The 20,494-nt window shown below is 40.3% G+C and overlaps 1 protein-coding gene across 1 annotated transcript; it reads left to right on the plus strand.

Moving 5' to 3' along the window:
* The first annotated feature begins 1,614 nt into the window (after positions 1 to 1,614).
* On the plus strand, positions 1,615 to 17,973 carry rp1l1b (rp1 like 1b). The gene is made up of 3 exons (XM_085431711.1): positions 1,615 to 2,130; positions 4,647 to 4,812; positions 5,003 to 17,973. Exons 1-3 carry the CDS (start codon positions 1,642 to 1,644, stop codon positions 16,969 to 16,971), a joined length of 12,624 nt encoding a protein of 4,207 aa, XP_085287837.1. The 5' UTR covers positions 1,615 to 1,641; the 3' UTR covers positions 16,972 to 17,973.
* The last annotated feature ends 2,521 nt before the right edge of the window (positions 17,974 to 20,494 follow it).

Here is a 20,494-nt window from a genome sequence, read left to right on the forward strand (position 1 = left end):
ATAAACTAAGTGAAATGGACATTCATAATCCTGATTGTGGGCAACAAAAAACCCCTTTTCGACTCATGTTTTGGCTTCAATAATCAAAAACCTTTTGGGGGATATAAATGGATATTTAAACGTTAAACGACTTAAAAGTTAAACGACTAAAAATGGCAACATGACATGTGAGAATACAAAATAACTGGCTCTTCTTCTCTTTGGAAATGTTCAGCTTCAGGAAACACTTGCTGTTTGACTAAAAAAATTACTAATACAAGAACAAGGATAACAGCCAAGCCTGTTCTTTATAGGTGTCAGTCAAGCTTAGCCTATTTTACCATTTAAAAAAAAAAATCTGTGGCATTTTTATGTGCATTTCATAGTGGGCATGCATCCCTTTTCCATCCGGCAACAATGAATTGACTTTACGTCCAAGTATTGTCACAGTAAGGCTGCATTGTGCCTATTGCAGATATTTCTGCTTTTTTTAGGTAATCCTTGAATTTTAATTGCAGGAGAAGCTGTTCGAGAGTCTATTTTTGTCAGTGACAGGCGCAGTCGCTGAGGTAATGTCCACTTCGACTGTGAGCAGAGACTTAAGCTTGTTATTTAAAGTCACTTAAGGATTTATTTGTGGCTGTAGCCTCATTATCCCTGCCTTTATGCACTCTTTGATCTTCAAAGCAGCCTGTATATATGGCACATGCATGCTGCGTGTGTCACAATATAGAATGTCACATTTTTTGTTTGGGCGTAATTGATTTGGGTGTAAATCTCTTAATGAATCCGATTTTAACTGGAATATGTTTGTCTGTGTTTTTCAGTCATAAATGTGGACATGTAGAAATACTGAAATGAAAGCCTTACTGGAACATTGGCTAAACATATTAAAGGATAAAATGACACAACAGCTATTTTTAATTTTTTTTTACAAATAAGACAAGATAAATGTAGAGCAGTATCAAACTTATTACACTAACACAGCGGTCCCCAACCTTTTTTGCTCCACGGACCGGTTTATGCCCGACAATATTTTCACGGACCGGCCTTTAAGGTGTCGCGGATAAATACAACAAAATAAAACTAGTAATGGTACCGAAAAAAAGAAGATTTATTCATAACACACGTGAAAAGACCCAGGAAAACCGAGTTAACGATAAAAACGATAACAAAATAACGCTGAAAAACGATAAAAACCCTGAAAACCATACATTTCACACCTGAGCCTCAACTCTCGACTCACGGCCCGGGGGTTGGGGACCGCTGTACTAACAGATTTTCATATTTCATCATCAGACAGTAGTCAGTGGATTTAAATTAGATTCAACAAATGTGGCCCTTTTTTCCCTCCACACCAGCTGTTTACTTGCTCAAATGTGATTGATCAAATGGAAAACAGAAAAACTGGTTTGTAAGATGTTTCTAATGTAATCTCCTTTCAACGCATGCATTTTCATGTATTTTTTCCACATTGTTTCTAGTGAGCGGAGGTTATGCAGATGTGCGGTGCAACACCTCACCCTAGGCAGCTGCAGAAAAACATGGCAACCTTTCAGGACTGTTTGCCAAAGCTGACCTGGCCCCTTCTTCTGCTCACCTGAGCTCATCCTTCCTCCATTCTGAGCACAAACCCAATCATCAACGTCACCACAGTCCAAAATGTCTTCCCACAGACGCCACTTTCACTGTTTTGACGCTGTAGGAGGCGAAGGCACCCACAGGTCTTCTATTCCTTTTAAGAGCCACAGCACCCGCTTACCCAGAATCCCCCAGCATGGCATGGTGGCCCATCATGAACCCACAGCCGAATGCTATGTTTGCTCAGAGTGTAGACACGCCCATGCCTTGGAAGCAGTAGAGACTCAGTTGTCACCTTTCTATCACACTCACCCGTCATGTCACCACCACAATCCACACCACTATGTTCTCAGTGGGCCGAGCAGGCCTGAAGAAACACCTCTGGGCCACGAACGTCATCATCACCGATACAGTAAGAAGCTGGTGTTGGTGAAGAACAGTGACCCCTCATTCAGAAAGACCATCATCTTGCACCGCAGGGGTCTACGCAGTTTGGGGCTTTTCTTAGAGGAGGTTTCCGAGCTCATGCAGTACCACATCAGGAAGCTGTACACTGTGGGCGGGCACAAGGTGAGGTCATAAACAGCTGGAGCTAGAAATTCACATATTAAGTTTTGGTTTCCTGATTTTCTCTCACAAACCTTCTGAATAAAAGGAGTTAGATAAGATTTTAGACAGGAATGGTTTCCTACTACTTTCAGGAAGAAGTTTTGGTTAGGACCAAGGACCATATGTTAATTAGGCACAAATTTTTACACTGCATGTCGATTATCCTGATGAAACCCTCTGGTTTATCCTGACTTGGAACCGGGACCATTGTGATCCCTGACACTGTATTCGTGTCTTAAACCAAGACTCTTTTGCATATAATCTAATTCTTTGGTCCACAGTACACACGAAGCTTGTGAATCCTGCAAAGCCATGCATTGATTTTCCTATAATAAAACATTATAAAAACCATTAGATCTCAAAAGAAGCGAACGCTTGCAGGAGATTTTTTTGCTCCTCCAACAAAGCATTTCAGTAAAAACAGGAATCTGCACACTAATACATTCAAATCTACAAGATTTTCTATTTTTACTTGGTGTTTAATTGCTCTATAAGCCTCTTTATTGTACAACAGGCACATTCATAATAAGTCAATAAATAAATAGCATCATTTCATCAACTTTGCAAATAGTTATAATCCCAGATAAGATACTATGAGGGTGTGAGGGAATGAAATGGGGATATTCCCTCACCCATGCATTCAGATTGTAGAGATTGCTCCAAAACCCATTAATCTTGATCATATCAGTGCTATTTTTGAGAGAGAAGAAACAGGTCAACGTTGAAACTCCCCTACTTTGATACCAGAGGTGTCTCAGAAATGTGTCTTCCACCATGGCAATTAATTATCTTCACCTGGGCTTCGTGTGACCACAGATGAAGCCATTCATCTGCCTTTAACAGCAGTGGCTTTAAAATTCAGAACTGCACTGTCATCACAACGAGCCATACACGAGCCAGATAAAAATCAACAAAACACTCAATACTTCGGGGCTACATGCTTTCACAGCATTTTATGACTGACAGTAGAGAACATGAGTATTTAATATTAAAAACATAGAAAGAACAATATTACAGATTCATAATATTCTAAGAGTGTTTTGGTCATTTAATTCTGTTATAGACATATTTAACATGCCTATAAGAGGATTTAATTAATTCATTTATTAATGCTTAACAAAATAAGTCCTTAAACCTTAAAAGATTGCATTCTCTGAAATCTGAAAAAAAGGATCACAAACAACAAACATATATTAACCAAGAAGGTTACTCCTGCTAGGCCTTTGTTTGAAAGGTTAGTACACACTCTGTACCCTGAGATTAATATGAATTGTTTCAGGTTAATCATCTCTGACGCAGGAGACAAGTCATCCTAATGCTGATAATTAGCTTGCATGATGTCCAGTTTTATTATCAAACTTTTGATAATAGCTGGAGGTACCCTAAAACTAACTAAATCTTTGTGTCTGAGCTTTATTAATATAGATGAATTACGCAGACATTTAGTCAAACTCTTTTGCACACTCAGCAAGCTGCCAGTACTGCTGAGCCACGCTGATGCTGCTCACAATGGCAGTTCATCATCGCACGAATGCACCGTCATTTCACAGAGATCATCCGGGATTAGGATAGATGCTTTGTCTTGACTCACTGCATGATTCACACCCTTCTTTGGCAGGGATTTAGAACTCTGCCGCTGTGCTCGAGAGGTGGCAGTGTCCTGACACAATGAAGATATTTATTATTATCATCATTACTCAATAAAAGAAAGACCCCACCTGACTAAAATCACCGTAACAAAATAACACTGAAATATTTTAAAATGTATTCATAATGTTAGGAAACAAAAACATGCAGTATTTTCCATTCTTAGTATGACATCCATTTTCACAAATATGTTGTTATGTAACCCCAATATGTACATCAGCTGCTGTCAAATCCAGGTCTCATCCGCTGATGGCTCAGCTCACGGCCCATCTGGGTATCCTTTCGCCAGGTCTTGTACAGGGAGCGCTATTTAAGTAATTTTAGCCTTCCTAGAGTTTCTGCAGGTGATGCAAGGCGCTCTATAGCCCACCTTCATCTCACCTCATCACTGTTATACTGTTTCTAAATTAGATTTAATTTAAATTAAATTAGTTGATCATTGTCCTCTTCACCTTAAGCTTTCTGTGCGGATGGGAAGGTGAGAAAGAGCCCAAAAACCAAAGGTATAACTTTTAACTGGTCCTGATTGAAATATGGGACTCTAATTAGTGTGCCAGATCAGATTGTTAAAGGGGGAAATGATGTTTCCCCTACAGTATATAGCGAGAAGCTATTAGATTGTTTTGGATCAAAACAATGGCAGCTAGAGATCAATCAGAATCTGACAACACTGATAAGGGTAACTTAATTTCACTCTTCAGATGGCATTAAATTCTTACTTTTGCTGATTAATTGTAATTAACGATGGCATTCTTTTTAAATCATCTTCCCTGTGTTCCTTTAAAGATAACAGCAAACTGTAAACAAACGTATTCGTTATTTGGTTTCAGATCGACAGCGTTCAGAGTCTTCTGCAGTGCCCCTGCGTTCTTGTCTGTGTCGGCCGGGAGCCTTCTCACCCATCGATTGTGGAGAACTTTCGGAAAACATCCGACGATAAACTTCCAAAGCTGAGTGTGAGGTCACGCTCCGGTGGCTGCACTGACGGACATGAGAGTAGGAAAAACTCTTAAAGTGATAATTACATTCTTACAAGTAGTAACTACAAAGTAGAAGTACTGAAAGATATGCTATGGATGGTTCTCTAGCATCTAAATTAAATGACTTTTGTTAACGTACACCTTTAACAAAAGGCCTAATTTGAAATATTTGTCTTTTTTCTTTAACTGCTGCATGAAAAATCAAGGACTCCCTTCAAAGAAAAGTGTCATCCATCCAAACCTGGAATCTGGAAACAAAGTTATCAGGCAGTCAGTGTCATCTGACAAGTCAGGCCCAGATGGAACTGATTCACCAGACAATGTCAACTCTTGCCCACCCACTGGTGATGGGGTGAGGGAAGATGATATAGAGAAATGTGTACGTGTTAATAAAGATGGCAGTTTATCAATGGAGATGAAAGTGCGCTTTAGACTGCAAAATGATGAAACAGTGCACTGGTCCACGGAAGTAAGAAAGACCACAGGCAGGACCTGTGACTACCACCAAGGAAACAATAACCCACACTTTCCGAGCTATCTTGAATCTGAAAACATCTCTGCTGTTCAGCCAGATGACCATTTCATGAGTCAGCACTATCAGAGACATCAAGAAGAACCTCATTGTCCTCACTGCTGCAGTCACTGCCAGGATTATGAAATCTGGAAAAATGTACCAAGAACACATGGGGCGAGTCGCCGCATTCAAACATCTAGCTCAAGTGCATCTTCACATACAGTGGTCTCTAGAAAGACAGTAGTATCTAGATCAAGCGAAGAGCTTACTGAACAAGTGGTGGAGACAGAGACTTGTGTGAAGCAGACTATTGAGGCAGCTGAAACTGTAGAGTATTGCACCATCGGGAGTGAGGCTTGCTCACCAAAGTGCAACGTGCAATCTTCCACTTTGTATAACTGTCTAAATGAGAAATCAGAACAAACAAGATCCATTACTAGGCAAAATCAACCCCAGAGTCCTCAAGATACAACATCCAATGCTTCAGGACAATCTAGCAAGTCAAAAAAATCTAAACCCTCACACGCTTGTCATTGTGGAGTATCTGAAGAAAATACAAAAGGACAAATCTACACCCGAGCTGAAGAGGAAGGCAAAATACAAAGAGATTGTTCAAGTGCCATGTCTTTAAAATCTAATGTCTCTTGCAGATCAACTGTGTCTGGCAAAATACAGGACCCAGAGACAAAGGATGAAGAGGAGAACAGGTCTAAAAGTGCCATGTCAGTTCATTCAAATGCCTCGACAAAATCCAAATCGGATGTTTTGGATGTTGCAGTTGGAGGATCTCAAGCATGTGATGACAATGGAACACACAAAAGACCACTGAGCAGCATGTCTGTTAAATCCTCCAAATCTGAAAAATCTGTGAAGTCTGAGCATCAACAACATAAATCAGAGGAAGATGTTGAAGAAGAAAAACCAATAAGTCCCATCTCAGCAAAGTCAGAGATGTCTATTAAATCCAGAGGATCGAGGGCATCTTCTTTCCTAGGTGAAAAAGAAACAAAGGAGGAAGCTCAGCCGAGGACACCTAGTGTCACATCAGCTGCTTCAGATTCTTCTGTAGAGTCACCTGAGGCATCTGCAGAAAAAAGCATTCAAAAGCCAGCTGAGAATGAAACTGAACTGAGAACACAAAGCACCATGTCTGGGAATTCAAACACTTCAGCAACATCTACAGAGTCAAGCGCACCTGAAGATCCACATACAGGAAATGCAGAGGAAAGATCTGAAAGAACAGTAAGTGTAATGTCAGCTAGGTCTGTCGAGTCAAATGAATCTGCAACATCTAGAAAGTTAAACGTTGAGACAGAAGAGACAAGGGAGGCAACTGATGCCATGTCAGCTAACTCTAATTCATCAGCAAGATCTAAAGGATCCAAGAGGCCCGATCCTCCTGATGCAACTGAATGTGTTGGTTCATCAGATGACATAAATACTGAAGAGCAAAGCGGAGAGAGACCACAAAGCATACTGTCAGTCAAATCAGCAAAGTCTGTAAAGTCCAGTGTTTCTGCAAAATCCAGCAGATCCAAACACGGAGAACAGGGAGAGGAGAGGGGACCAAGTTCTTTGTCAGTAAAATCAGTTCAGTCCAATGTGTCAGGAAAATCAAAAGGGTCAAACACTTCAGCCAAATCTAATATGTCCGTGCCCACCGATATTGAAGCTGAAGAACAGGCTGCAGTTAATGATGAATATGAAGAAAGACCTCCAAGCAATACATCAACCACATCTGCTAAATCTTTAAAATCAAATGCTTCTGCAGTTACTCCTGAAAGCTGTGGTGATGTTTCTGAAGAAACTAATATTGAAGGTGAGACTGAAGGAGAATCAGTGAGCTCATTGTCAATTACATCAGATATTTCTGCAACATCGTTTAAATCAAAAGACGAAGGCACTGAGATGCTTCAAGAAGCAAATGATGAAGAGGAAACTGAACAAAGACCACCAAGCTGCTTATCAGCTAAATCACTTCAGTCACATGTTTCTGAAATATCTGCAGAGCGAGTACCAAGTGCTTTGTCAGCTAAATCAGCAAAGTCACGTGCTTCTAACACATCTAATAAACCAAAACCCTGTGAAGTTTGTGCTTGCCAAGCCAATGAAAGATATGGCGAAGAGGAAACTCAGGAAAGAGCACAGAGTGAAGTATCAAACAGATCTGGAAAGTCAACTAATTCTGCAAAATCTCCCAAGTCAAAAGATCACGAAGAGGAAAATATATCTCTTCATATGGAAAATGAAGAGAGAGCTCCAAGCAATCTGTCAGTCAGATCAGGAAAATCAGGAAAGTCAAATGCTTCTGCAGCATCTAAAAGATCAAAGGTTTCTGAAATTTGCTTGGAAGACTTTGCTGACCATCCCGAGGAAAGAATCGTTGAAGGTGAGAGTGAAGTGAGAGCAGTGAGTGCTATGTCTTCCAAGTCAGCTAAGTCAGATATTTCTGCCAGATCAAACAGAACAAATCATTCTGTTAATGGTCCAGGTAGCGAAAACTCAGAGAACTCTAATGAAGAAAATGACAAAGAGCAAACAGAACAAAGAGCACAAAGTAGCCTATCAGCCAAATCAGGTCAGTCACATATTTCCGACAGATCTAAAAGGTCTGCAGATAGATCACCCAGTGCTTTGTCATCTAAATCAGCAAAGTCACATACTTCAAACAAATCTGTGAAATCAAATATTTCTGAAGTTCTGTGTAGTGATACTGATAAAATAGATGGTGAAGATCAAACTCAAGAGAGACCACAGAGTACAATTTCATCCAGAACTGAAAAATCAACAGTTTCTGCAAAATCTAGTAGATCAACGATATTGGAAGATAATATAGTTAGGGAACACACAGAGAGAGCTCCAAGCAATCTGTCGGTCAGATCAGAAAGATCAGCAAAGTCGAATGTTTCTTCAGCATCAAAGAGATCAAATGTTTCTGTAGCTGTCTTAGAAGACAATGTTGACCCTTCTGACGAAAGAATTATTGAAGGTGAGAGTGAAGATGGCACAATGAGATCAGCATCTGCGCAGTCAGATATTTCTGCCAGATCAAATAGGTCAAACCAGTCTGCTGATGCATCAACTAAAGAAAAGTCAGAGAGTGCTGATGAAGAAAATAACAAAGAGCAAACGGAACAAAGAGCACAAAGCAGCTTATCAGCCAAATCAGTTAAGTCACATGTTTCTGGTAGATCTAAAAAGTCTGCAGACAGATCACCCAGTGCTTTATCAGCTAAATCAGCAAGGTCACATACTTCAAACAAATCTGTGAAATCAAATATTTCTGAAGTTCTGTGTAGTGGTACTGATGAAATAGATGGCAAAGATCAAACTCAAGAGAGATCACAGAGCGCAATTTCAGCCAGAACTGAAAAATCAACAGTTTCTGGAAAATCTAGTAGATCAACAAGAATGGAAGAAAATAAAGTTGATCATGAGGAACCCACAGAGAGAGCTCCAAGCAATCTGTCAGTTAGATCAGGAAAATCAGCAAAGTCAAATGTCTCTGCAACATCTGGAACATCAGATATATCTGAAGCTCTTTTAGGAGACTGCATTGACAATACAGAGGATGTTAAGGGTGAAACTGAAGAGAGGGCAATGAGCTCATTGTCTGTCCAGTCAAATATTTCTGCAAGATCAAATAAGTCAAAACGATCTGTTGATGCTCCAATTAAAGAGGACAGAAAGATCTATGATGAAAGGGAAGAAAGAGCACAAAGCAGCTTATCAGTCAAGTCAGTTAAGTCACATGTTTCTGAGAGATCTAAAAATTCTGCAGAGAGATCACCCAGTGTTTTGTCAGTTAAATCCACTCAATCGCATGCTTCTGTAATATCGGTCAAATCAAATGCTTCTGAAGATCAGTCTGGCACAGTTGCGCATACTGCTGATGTAGGAGACCCTAAAGATGAAACTGAGGAAAGAGCACCGAGTGCAGTGTCAACCAAAACTGAAAAGTCAGCTATTTCTGAAAAATCCTCAGTGTCAAAAGTATTTCATTGTCCAGATGAAAACGATATCTGTGATCTGGAGGACCATGAAGATCGGTCTCCAAGCAATATGTCTGCCAGCTCAGCAAAATCAGCAAAGTCAAAGACTTCAGAAGTTTCAAAAAAATCTAAATCTTCTGCCATTCAATGTGATCGCATTGCAGAAAAGGAAAATAAAGAGGAGCACACTGAAAGCAGATCAGTGAGTTCAATGTCACTCCATTCGGCTGATTCAAATTTTTCTGAAATATCAGGTATATCAAAATGTTCAGCAGAGCCTCCAGCTGAAGAGAGAGTTGCCACACCTAAATCCCATGTATCTACTATATCTCTAAAATCTAAAGCTTCAAAAGTTGCTTCACAGCATAAATTACCAGCGCAAGGAAATGATGAGGATGAACCTCAAAACAGAGCAGAAAGTGCAATGTCAGCAAAATCCTCTATTTCTGCCAAATCCAATAAGTCAAAATTATTGGCTGCCCCAGTAGAAGAAATATCTCATGATTCTGATCATACTGAAAGACCTGTAAGCAGTAAATCACAGAGATCAGCAAAATCCACCAAGTCAAATGTTTCTGTGAAATCTAAGAAATCAAAAGCTACTACTATCCCTTCTGAACACAGCACTGAGATTGCTGATGCAGAGTCTGAGGGAAGAGCGAGCTCATTGTCAACACAAACGATAAGGTCAAATATTTCTTCAAAATCCAAAAAGTCAAAATGTTCTCATGTACCAAATTGTGAGACCTCCAATGAAGATAATGACAAATCACAAACTGAAGAAAGATCTCCAAGTGTAATGTCAGTCAAATCAAATATTTCCCATGTTACAGAAAGATCCAATGCCTCTGATATTACTGAAGACGTTGATGAAGTCACTGATGTGTCTGCTGAAGAGCATGTGGCAGAAGATGTAGTGAGAGCAGTTAGTGCCATTTCAGCTGGATCTGCAAAGTCGCATGCCTCAACACGATCTACGAAATCAAAAGGCACATTTCCAGGTGAAGGAAGTGCTGACGAAGAAAGCGCAAAGACAACAACAAGTTGTACATCAGCTAACAAAGAAAATGTAGAGCGAGCACAAAGTTCTATGTCAGCAAAGTCAAGTGGTTCAAGGAGATCTGCAAAAGGATCTCGAGCTTTTGCTGGAAATTCTGCCGAGGAACATGCTGAAGAAGAAACTGAGGAGAGGTCACCAAGCAGCGTGTCGGCCAAATTAAACAATTCAAATGTTTCTGTGTCATCAAGGAGCTCGACAACTTGTGAAATATCTTCAGAATACAACAATGCCAATGATTTGGAGACTGTACAGAGATCTCTAAGCTCCTTGTCAGCAAAATCAGCCCGATCCACCAAATCACTGCAATCCAACATTTCTTCAAAAACTGCTAAGTCAAAACCCTCTGTAGGCAAAGAAAATCATGAAGCCAATGTGGAGAAAGAAACAACTGGTCCCTCCATTATATCTACTGAAAATTGTTTAAATGACACTGATGAAAATACAGCAGAAGACTCAGAGAACAGAGCAATGACCTCAATGTCTACCGAGTCAAATGCAACATCAGTATCTGCAAAAACAAGAACTTCTCAAAAATCAGGGAAATCAAAAGTGCTGGAGCAGGTAGCTGATAAGGCAGATCCAGCACAGAGGAGTCCAAGTGTTTTATCAGTGAAGTCAAACACCTCAGGAAGAACAAAAAAATCAAATATATCTGGAACAACCACCACTGAAACGGTTGGACATGAAGAAGAAGCTGATGACAGTGCCATGTCAACCAAATCAGTTAGTTCATCAAAGTCAAATAAATTACAAGGTCCAGAAATCACTACTACAAACAGTTCTGGCCATCCTAATGAAGAGAATACTGAAGAGATATCTGAGAAAGCACAGAGTGCTGTGTCAGCAAAATCAAAAAGGTCAGTAAAATCAACAAAATCTGACATTTTAAGCAAATCAGATGTCCCCATCGTGACCGTTGGGGAAAATGAAACCAGAGCACCTACAGCCATGTCAACGAAGTCCAAGGCTTCATCATCTTCAAAAAAGTCCAAAACATCTGAGATCAGTGGAAAGAAAAGTGCCACAACTACAGATGTCTCTTCTGAGCGGACCAGTGTTTCTCCACTAAATTTAGAAGTAATGAAGCCAAAGGAAAAGAGCCGATCTACTGCCAAATCAAACTCTGGAAGACATTCAGCAATGTCAGAAACAAGTCAGAGAGCAAAGCAGCAGAAAGAAAATGAACAACATGTCATATCTCACACAGAGTCAAATGAAAGTAACTTGTCACAAACTCTGTCTAGTTCAGATATCATCAAAGAGATGTGTGAGTCTCCAGCACACAGTCACTCAAAACGTAATGTTCCTCACAAGATAAATGGTGACCTGGATACTAAGGAAAGTGGTGGAAGTGTCACTGACAAGAAAACTGACAGAAGCAGCAAATATCTGCATAAGAGCACCGAAGTTGATGATTTTGACCTGGTCCCATCCAGCCTACCCAACGCATCCCCTACTGAGGTTGTAAACGAATGGCTGAAATCACTGCCAGCAGAGGGTGAATTAGAGGACGTAGAGGAATTTAATGAAAACTGCGATGGACCAAAAACTGTCCCCACAACAGAAGAAATTAACACAGCGGATACTGTTAACAATCCAACTGAGAATTCAAAAGGCCCAGTAGAAGGGGAGGCAAAGAAATGTCTTCCTAATAATGACTGCGAAACAAGCAAAGAAACACCAAAGGAAGATAACGCCTCTACTGATGCAGACAATGCCTCAACAGTATTTAACTCTTCCATACAAGTGATGAAAGTCCTTTTAAATCCGAAGCTAGACAGATGCAACAGTTTACCAGAAATTTCTCCAGCTTATGGACGTAAACTGAGCTCCTCAGCTAGAGGTTTTTTGGATTGCCTTGTGAAGCTGCAGCTAATAGACCATGATCCAAAAAATGCCAATGAAAAAAATGAAAGGTATCAAGAACTCATGGGTATTCTTCAGTCCCTTTGGCTTTGTGATCCTCCTGAAAATGAACATGCATTACGGAAAGATGATCACCATTTTGCAGATGATGATTTCAATCCTACGTCATCGTCTGGCGTGGATGTCAACAGTGGCTCCACAGGCTCCGGGAACAGCAGTGATGGTGTAAAGAGTGGCAATGACGTGAATGGTGATGTTTCTGAGCCTCACGCCACTGTGGATATGTTTAAGAAGGTACAACAAGGGTGTGAAGTTGAAACAGATGCAGATGTTCAGAGCACATCAGTAAGAAAGGCAGAAGGAATGTGTGAAGATGAGCAAAAGGAAGATTATCCAGCAAGCAGTGATAGTCCAAGAGAACAATCTGAAACACCACATTCCTCAAACGAGAGTGCAAGAAATTTCAGCGAGGGCCAAAAACTTCCAGAAGCTGAAACCGATTCTTCAGAGAACAGCAACTCTGAGAGCCTTCTCCTCATAGAAAGAGAAGAGCTAGCTAAAATGATTTCACAAGATGATCCTGCTTGGGTCTTAACCTTATTAAATAAAATTGAAAAACAGTTCATGACTCATTATATCAAAGCGATGAATGAGTTCAAAACTCGATGGAACCTGGGAGATAGTGAGCAACTTGACAGTACGATTAATGAACTTAGAGCTGAGGTTCACAAAAGAATCCAAGCAAGTATTGACAGAGAACTGTGGAAAATTCAAGCCCAAAAAGGCCAACCGAGACCTCCAAGAGAGACAAAATCCCGTGTTTCAACGACACAAGCAGAAGAGAGAAGACGGAAACTGAAGGTCAACCTCAAACCATCGACTGATTCACATGCAGAAAAAAGTGACGATTCAGCAACAGGAACGTCTTATAGTGACCAGCGCAGTGAAAACGGCGATGAATGCTGTCAATGCGAATCGTGCATTAAGAAAAAAATGACGTGTAGGACACCTCTTCAGGGAGATTCGATGACACCTGTACCTGCTGCCACGGCAATCAAGTGTGCATCTCACCCTGGAAATATTCATGAAACTCAAGCGGCAGAAACCCTTGTGGAAAAAGTTATTGTTAAAGCTTTAAGGGAAGTGCGAGAAGTACATCCAGGCCCTGAAGATATCTCTGAATTTGCAGCAGATGAAAAGGAAGCAGATGATATGAGTCAAGATGCAGTTCGTGATGAGGTTTCTGAAAAGAATGACGCAAAAGAACATGTTGCCAAAGAAATGCCTGAAAAAACTGTTGCTGAAGAAAATAAGGAGGAGAATGATGCCAATGACATAGGTGATGAACTGCGAAAACAAAAAGGTGATAAAACAAGCGAAGATAAGACTCAGAAAGAAATGTCAGTGGAAGAGTCGTTTTTGGCATCAACAGCTAAACAGGAATATGACAAAGGAGGAGCAAAGAATAAATGTTTGATAGCAAAGAACATAATACTGCCATCAATGCAGCTGATCATGCAGAAGATGAGGGCTAATGAAAAGGATGCCACAGCTGATGAATTGTTACATGAACCAAAAGAATCAGGAAAAATTGTGCAAATTGTATCCACAAATGGAGAAGAATTTGCTGAAGCTATCAGGTCAAATGATGAACTCCCAAAACAAGAAGATGGTGTATATTATAATAAGAGTGCTCTAATAAAACATATTGTGGTTACGAGTGAAGATGACCCTAAGGAAGACACAGTAGAGACTTCAACAGAAGAGACTACTCTGACATCTGATGCTAAACATGAACCTGAGGCAGAAGCAGCAAAGAAGGAATGGTTAACCGTAAAGAATACATTGCTGCCATCAATGCAGATGATCATGCAAATGAGAATTCGGAAAGACCAGCTGATGAAAGCAGATGGAAGTGATGCAACAGCTGATGAACCGCTAAATGGACCAACAGAAGAAGATGAAAGTGAAGACACTGAAGCCTCAAGTGAAGATAAGTCTAAGGAAGATGTTGCTGAAGGTACCATGGTTCAAGATGAAGACACACACGTTGCAGGAGCAACAGCTGAACAAAATCCGATGCCAGAAGAAAGTAAATCAGGGAGGTTTAAGGTAAAGAAGAGAGTGCATATGATGCAGGAGGAAGCAGTGAATGAAGACTTAGCTATAGTTGATGAATTTTTAAAAGAAGAAGAAGAAGCATGGTGTAAAGGTAAACTTACTGCAGAAAATGAGACTGCCAGTTTGAGTGAAGATGAGTCAGATGAGGAGTCTGCTGAAGATACTACTACTGAAGATGAAAATACAGCAGTAGAAGCCACCACAGAAGGGAAAGATGAAGTCTGGGAAGAAAAAATACTCCCTGAAGAAGAGAAAATGTCTACCGTTAGTGAAGACGAGTCTGCAGATGAAAGCACTGACACAGCTACAGGTGACGAATCTACAGAAGAACCAGGTGACCCGGCAACAGCTGAGGATGAGACAGCTGCAGAAAAAGAGACTGGTCTCACAAGAAAAGCAGAATCAAAGCATGAAAATGCTGAAGATGAGATTGAAAACAAAGATACTGCTATGGTATCCTCAACTGATCATGAATCAGAGAGTGAGGAAGCTGTGGAATCACTGAAGGTTGATGATGGAGAAGAGACTGATGCTACCAGCGAAGATGACTCTGACGAAGATTTAAATGCCACCACAAATGAAGAAGAAGAGGAAAATGATGTCACAAGTAACGATCTGTCAAATGAACCATCTGAAATAGCAACAACTGAAGATGAGTTTCTTGTAGAAAGAGAGACAGCCGCTACAAGTGAGCATGAACTTACGGAAGGCACTTACGAAGCATCCACAGCTGAAGATGAAAATGTAGCTGTCGAGAGCAGCATGGTGGCCACAAGTGAGCGTGAATCTGAGGAAGACGAGGTTGTGGAAAAAGGAACAGTCACTGATGAAGAGAAGATCCCTGCTATCAGTGCAGAGGAGTCTGAGGGTGAAAACAATCACACGAACAAATTGTCAGAAGAACCAGATCGAGCAGCATCAGCTGAAGACAAGACAGCTGTAAGTGAAGAGATTTCTTCAGCAGGAAAAGGTGACTCAAAGGATGAAACTGCAGTGGAAGCAACTGACAATGAGGAAGCTGTTAAAGCAGAAGATGCTGACAATAGTGAAGAGATTGGTGCTGTCACTGAAAATGATTCAGGAGAGGACCTAGATGCCACCACAAATGAAGATGAGACAACAGAGGAGGATGACACCACAGAACCAGCTGAAGAAACAACCGAAGATGAGCGGGTGATCGAAACAGAGATTGCTGTTTCAACCGAGAATGAACCTAACAGAGGCGCTGCTGCTGAAGAAAACGTGGAAGGAACCACAAGTGACAATGAAGCTGAAGATTATGGTGCAGCAGAAGAGGCTGCAACAACTGAACATGACTCAGACACAGCAGTGGCGGTGAACACCGCCAGCGCAAGTGAATCTGAGTCAGAAGATGAGGTTTCTGAAGCAAAAGAGAGTGCTGTCACAAGTGAAGATGAGCTGACGAAAGCTGCTGTTGAGGTCGCTCAGGAAGAGGCAGCAGAAGATGTGACAGATGCCGAGCACGAATTTAACAAAGACACCAGTTCAGATGAGTCGGACGTGAAGGGAACGGATGAAAAACTAAGTGAGGGTGAGATTGCTGAGCAAAAGGAAATTGCTGCCACAAGCGAAAATGAAATGGCAGAGGAAGCAGATGAAACCAGTGATGAGTCAGACAAGACAGAGTCGTCTGAAAAGATCGGAGAAAGCAGTGCTAATGAAGAATGTAAAGAAGAAGAAAATGATGAAGATAACAGTAAGAAGCTAGTAGAAGGTGAAACAACTGGAGATGAATCGGAAGAACCTGGAAAGGAAGCGGTGGAATCTGGTGAAAATGAATTGACTTGTGAAGATTGCACAGAGGCTTTAACAACAGAGGGCGAGACTGAAAAGCATGAAACCACAGAGGAAGACTCAGGACAGCCTGAAGCAGGAGAAAATGAGACTGATGAAAGTGACAGCAGGGAAGAATCTGGAGCAGAAGGTACATCTGCAGGAGAGGAGGCTGAAGAAACTCAAACGGGAAAGGTGGAATCTACAGACGATACAGAAGATGAATCCGAGCAAGATGAAGGACAGAATGCTGTCAGTGAATCAGAGGATAATTCCAACAAACCAGAGAGTGGATGCCCAGAAAGTGATGTCACTTGTCAAGAAGATACTAATGATGTAGTGGAGCTTAAACCAGAAGAGGATGAGGAGATGGAGGAAAAATCAGAAACCAAAGAAGAAATCAGAGAAAACAACCCAGAGGATGATGTTACACAATGTGAATGTATTAACATCCCAGATGGAAGTCATGATAATAATGAAGAGGATTCCAATGCTTCTGAAAAGGAAACCGAGACACCCAATGAAGACTGGAGTGAAAAACAGGGAGATTCAGCTGATGGAGAAGACGAAGCAGAGGAAGACTCAGATGAACCAGGGGAAGAAAGTGGTGACATACAGCTTCCTTTGGTTACCAGCAAGATAGACAATCAAGATGTAGCTAACATAGTACCTAAGGAAGCACTAAAGCCACTTGATACTTTGATCAAAAAGACCGCAGAATCTGAGGACGGCACTTACGCTGACATTGAAGATTCAGAGCCTGAAATAAACAGCCAAGATGACATTAAAAGCCTTGAGACAAAGAGTGTGAAAAAGAAGTTGTTTTGAATTGACCGTGACTCTGCCAAAGCTGAAGGTGACTGATAGAGAGTGAGACATGGGAGAAAAAAACGAGGGGTATTCTTAATATTTTAGGTTAGGTCTCCTAAATGAAAAAAAGCAAAAGGATTGATGTAGATTATCCTAAATCTTAAGTAGCACTATTAGGCTCTACTTAACAAGTACTAAACATGACAAGCACACAAGATGAGATACTACAGCAAATTCTAGTATCTGTAGAACACAAACTGCTCATGCAACAATATGAAAAACTTGAATGTATATAATGCATATCTAAACTAAATCATAGAGTATTTTATTACATATCACCTGCAATTCTGAGCCTTAGACAGAACACGGCACTGTTTATGAGCTATGCTTTCCAAAACTTGACAGTATGGTCCCGTTCCTGTGAACAACTTACAAATGTCACACATGCACACACATACTGCAATTTTTGTCAGAATTGCTGCAGTTCTTTTACATGTTTTGCTGCTTAACATCTTCTGCAGGACTGTGGGTGTTTTGAATGTATCCTATTTAACCAAATAGGTTTTGATTCTACTATAAGCATGCAAAAAAAATATGTAATTTTCCATAACCCCAAAACTGTTTGGGTGCTGTGTATAAAAAGTTCTTTAAAAATCAATTGAGATCTTTATTTATTTATCAGATTTTTGAAATATATAATTCTCAGGTTCAATATATTTTGTCTTTGAACCTTTTCTAATCAATTATATATGGATTCTGGCTTCTACCTGTCTTATACAGCACCCACACTCTTTTGGAAAGAAAGCTTGTAAAATAAGTTTTCTCAGCAACCTGGAAAAAACGAATTATATTTATTTATGTGTTTGGTGTACTGCTGTGTATGTAATATACTCTTGTACTCTAGTGTTGCATATACAAAGCAAAACTTGAAGATGATCGCCATCAGTGTAAGCAGATGGTAATGAAAGCCAGAGCTGGGTTTTATGTATCACAACATCCTGCCCTTATGTATTTTAGATGATTCAGCTGTAATTACATGAAGAATCTATGTGATTTTCTGTGGTACAGGGAATTACCTTTGCTCAGTGTACTGCACATATTGATATTAAACATACTTGAAAGTAATTTTATTGTTCTTTTATAAGCTGAGATTTCACACAACAAATTAAGGCTTCCAAATAAAATGTTTAACTTAAAAAAAAATCTCCACTACATAATAAGCACGCTACCTATAATAGATCGCAACTACTTTCAGTTACTCCCTTACCACAAGGGGTCACCACAGTGTGTGGGGCTGCATGTTTAATTTGTCAGAGTTTTATGGTGGATGTCGCTCCTGACACATTCCAAAGGGGATTTGTGTCTGGCTGGAATGGAACCAGGAAATTTTCACTTGCCAAGTGTGTGTGTTAACCACTACACTATGGAACTACCTATGATAGATTAAAATTATTATTATTTTTTTAATATATATACATTGTTTGCTATGACTATTTTTTATAAAGCATGGTACAGTTTGAAATACTTTATACTAATAAGTCATCACAATTTACTGTGAATTAAATAAAATTAAATAAAATTTTATTTACACAGCACAAAATCACAAAATCACTTTATATTGTAAAGTTAAGACTATTTCTAATGCAGAACCCCAACAACCAATAACTTCCTATCAGCAAACATCTGGTGACAGCGGGAAGGAAAAACGCCCTTTTAACAGGAAGAAACCTCTAGCAGGACCAGGCTCAGGGAGGGGCAGCCATCTGCTGTGATTAGTTGAGGGGAAAAACAGGACAGAAGACACGCTGTAAAGGAGAGCCAGAGATTAATAATAACTAATGATTAAATGCAAAGTAGTGAGAGTGAAAGAGTTGAGTGAACAAGAAACACTCTGTGCATCATGGGAAGCCCCAGCAGTCTAGGCCTACTGCTGAGTAACTAAGGGTTACATGGTCACTTGATCCAGCCCTATATAGTACATTTGCATCATGACTGAAATCAGCCCACTGAAGGAACAATGGGCTAGGAGGTCAGTTCCTTAATCATAATTATGCAAATTCTCATGACCATTCATCAACAACCACTAATCAAAGCCCACTGATCAATGACCATGAGTACCATTCACAGAGAGTTGGGGAATGGCTCTGTGTTAAGCTTGGGGAAACTTGCAGTCAGCTGAGATTGAAGAAGTCACTTGGATGAGTGACGAAACGTTTCTCCCACTGAAAACGCTACATCCAGATGAACAGAATAAACTTTTGGTAACTGGCAATAGCTGATAAACAGAGCGGATGGATGTGCCTCTCTCAGTGTTTCCATTTGCAGTCGATCATTGCTGTCACTTGCAGCACTCTTTTCCATCTAGCTAATTGAAATAAGAATATAGCTTGTACTCTCTTAAGTCATTCCAGGTGCACGTGCCATCTGTGTCCAAGAGTTCCTTGCTCTACAAAGCAACACTCACAAGTGCAGTTATGTGGAGTGCAGTTTGTTTGCTTTTTCCCCCTCTATCTTTGCACAGACACGAGGGCTTCTGTGGTGTAGTGGTTAACACATTCATCTTGCTTGCAAAAGATCTCAGATACTACCCCACTCAAGCTAACTACTACTAGTGCTGGTTGCAAGCCCAAATAAATGGGATGACTGCATCAGTAAGGACATTCAGTGTTGAATCTTTGCGAAGTCATGCATATCAATCAGCTATGGTGACCCTTTGGGAAATAACTGAGTATGCAAAAATTGAAAATGGAACTTCATTTTATGGGTATATGGGTGCAACATACACGCATACAAAACCATGGGTGCAACATAAAAGTCCCTCCATGACTAGCTTACACTCTTATAGATAAAACAGCAAGCTAGCTGCTATAAAAATAGGCATATAAAATCTTAACAACTTTTTTAAAATTCTTCTGTGTTTGGGTGTTTTCACATTCTGGTCTGGAATATGAATATGGACCAGCACAAGTAGTCTGGTTACTGCGTAGGACTGTTATGAAAATGCATGTCTTACCACATCCTTAGTGAGACAGGCAAGTGTGCAGACAAGTGTGTAGCATGTCGCTAACAAGCTGGCACAGCTTCTGCCTATCCAGGACACTGCTGAGTCATTTAGTTAGTCTAGCAAATTTGACTGTGTCACTGAACCTAAAAGAGGGTTTTCATTTTTTGATTGATTAATAAATGATTAATAAAGGATATTGCTTACCCGGTGGTTTACCAGTGTGCCAAATTTATTAAATAGCTAGCTGCTAGGGAGTTAAATATCTATTTAATATCTCCAGTGGCATGGTAAAGTTGGTCTGTGGACGCATCATATACAACTAAGCTAAAATTAAACAAGCTAAAACAAAGTCTCATCCTCTGGGGCTGAAAAATGAAGCTAATCTGGATCAGCCAAGAAGGTAACACCTTCAACCTCTGGGTAACCACAGTCAATCGCAAACTGAAAGGTCAGTGTTTTATCACAATTAATCGCTGAGTATCACAAACAGCTTTTATGTAATTGACAACTTGACTCCATTCAAATGCAATCTGATGG

Source organism: Copadichromis virginalis, linkage group LG15 (assembly GCF_057382275.1).
Source record: "Copadichromis virginalis isolate Kocher_CV1m ecotype Utaka linkage group LG15, C_Virginalis_male_GT1.1, whole genome shotgun sequence".
Lineage (NCBI taxonomy): Eukaryota > Metazoa > Chordata > Actinopteri > Cichliformes > Cichlidae > Copadichromis > Copadichromis virginalis.

Bases quoted from the DNA above. Each gene is read 5' to 3' on its own strand.
- rp1l1b (XM_085431711.1), top strand. From the start codon at position 1,642: ATGTCTTCCCACAGACGCCACTTTCACTGTTTTGACGCTGTAGGAGGC. The intron at 2,131-4,646 runs GTGAGGTCATAA...ATTTGGTTTCAG, and splicing joins ACACTGTGGGCGGGCACAAG to ATCGACAGCGTTCAGAGTCT. The intron at 4,813-5,002 runs GTAGGAAAAACT...TGAAAAATCAAG, and splicing joins CTGCACTGACGGACATGAGA to GACTCCCTTCAAAGAAAAGT.